At 54.5% G+C, this 1090-nt stretch overlaps 1 protein-coding gene across 1 annotated transcript in view; it reads right to left on the bottom strand.

The window, feature by feature from the left end:
- Positions 1-1090, bottom strand: part of LOC119586818 (mucin-5AC-like) — a gene marked incomplete in the record, with an annotated part of 19136 nt that overhangs the window by 17586 nt on the left and 460 nt on the right. Inside the window, 1 exon segment of the mRNA XM_037935544.1 lies at positions 838-1065. Coding sequence (XP_037791472.1) covers positions 838-1065 — 228 coding nt within the window.

Here is a 1090-nt window from a genome sequence, read left to right as displayed (position 1 = left end):
TTTTTTAAAAAGTTACTCGCAGGGATCAGTGCCACCTGAGTGCCATGGTGAGCCTCACCCTGGGAGAACTGCCTTTGTCATCATGGGATCTCCTGTGCCTGATAAGTAGCATCCTATTACATCAAGCTGAACACTGGCAAATGCCAGGTGACACCCCATTTTTGTCACGGTCGCACGCACCTCAGGTAACTGCCCAATCATGAAATGCTATCTACAGATGTTCGCAATTCATCACAAGACTATAAAAACAATTCTTGACTGGGTTAATGGATAATAGATCAAAAGATATCACAAATCTTATATGAAAACATGACAGAATGAAAGTGAATTGTACAGAGCTTCACGCAATCCACTGGTATAGCCATATCTTAATACCATCAATACAAAAATGGCCACACCCACTCATGCCTCTCATTCACACATCGTCAAAAATCAAAGGAAACTAGACCGAGGCATATTTAACGGCCCTTAACGTTAAACAAGAGGGAATACCTACAGCAAATAATATTCTGGCTCTATACACAGTGAGAATTTTCCTGCAAACATAAATCTACGAAAACCTCTGGGGTAAATCTGAATCTTGGGATTACATCGCCACAACGCAAAGTTTCCTACACAAGTACTGAGCAATTCTAGAACGTTCTACGACCACTCAGCCTGCACTTTGACCCTTCTTTCCCTACGCCACGCACCTGCGCAGACACGCACACGTCCCTGCGCGTCCGCCACGCCCTCCCCCCGCGACCGCACGGCCCACGCAGGCCCACCCGAGGGGACGCCCGCTCGGCCCCTGCCCCCCACGCCCCGTCCCGCGCACCCCCGGGCCCCAGACCTCACCTCGGCAGCGGTGGCACACGACTGGGAGAGCACCTGGCACAGCTGCTCCTCCAGCCTGAGGGTGGCCGTGTGCAGCTCCGCGATGATGCGCTTCTGCTCGAAGGTGAAGGCCGGGTGGTGCAGCACCATCGTGTAGATGAGCAGCATCTCCTTCACGTAGTCGGCGTCGTAGGCGGCGGGCCCCTGCGCCCCCCCCGGGCGCTCGGGCCCCTGCGGCGGGCCCGGCGGCTCGGGCACCTGCGGCACCTGCGGC

The sequence above is a fragment of the Penaeus monodon genome, chromosome 22 (assembly GCF_015228065.2).
Source record: "Penaeus monodon isolate SGIC_2016 chromosome 22, NSTDA_Pmon_1, whole genome shotgun sequence".
Classification (NCBI taxonomy): domain Eukaryota; kingdom Metazoa; phylum Arthropoda; class Malacostraca; order Decapoda; family Penaeidae; genus Penaeus; species Penaeus monodon.
Note: the sequence above shows the minus strand (reverse complement) of the source record. Positions and strands in the feature narration are given on the sequence as shown.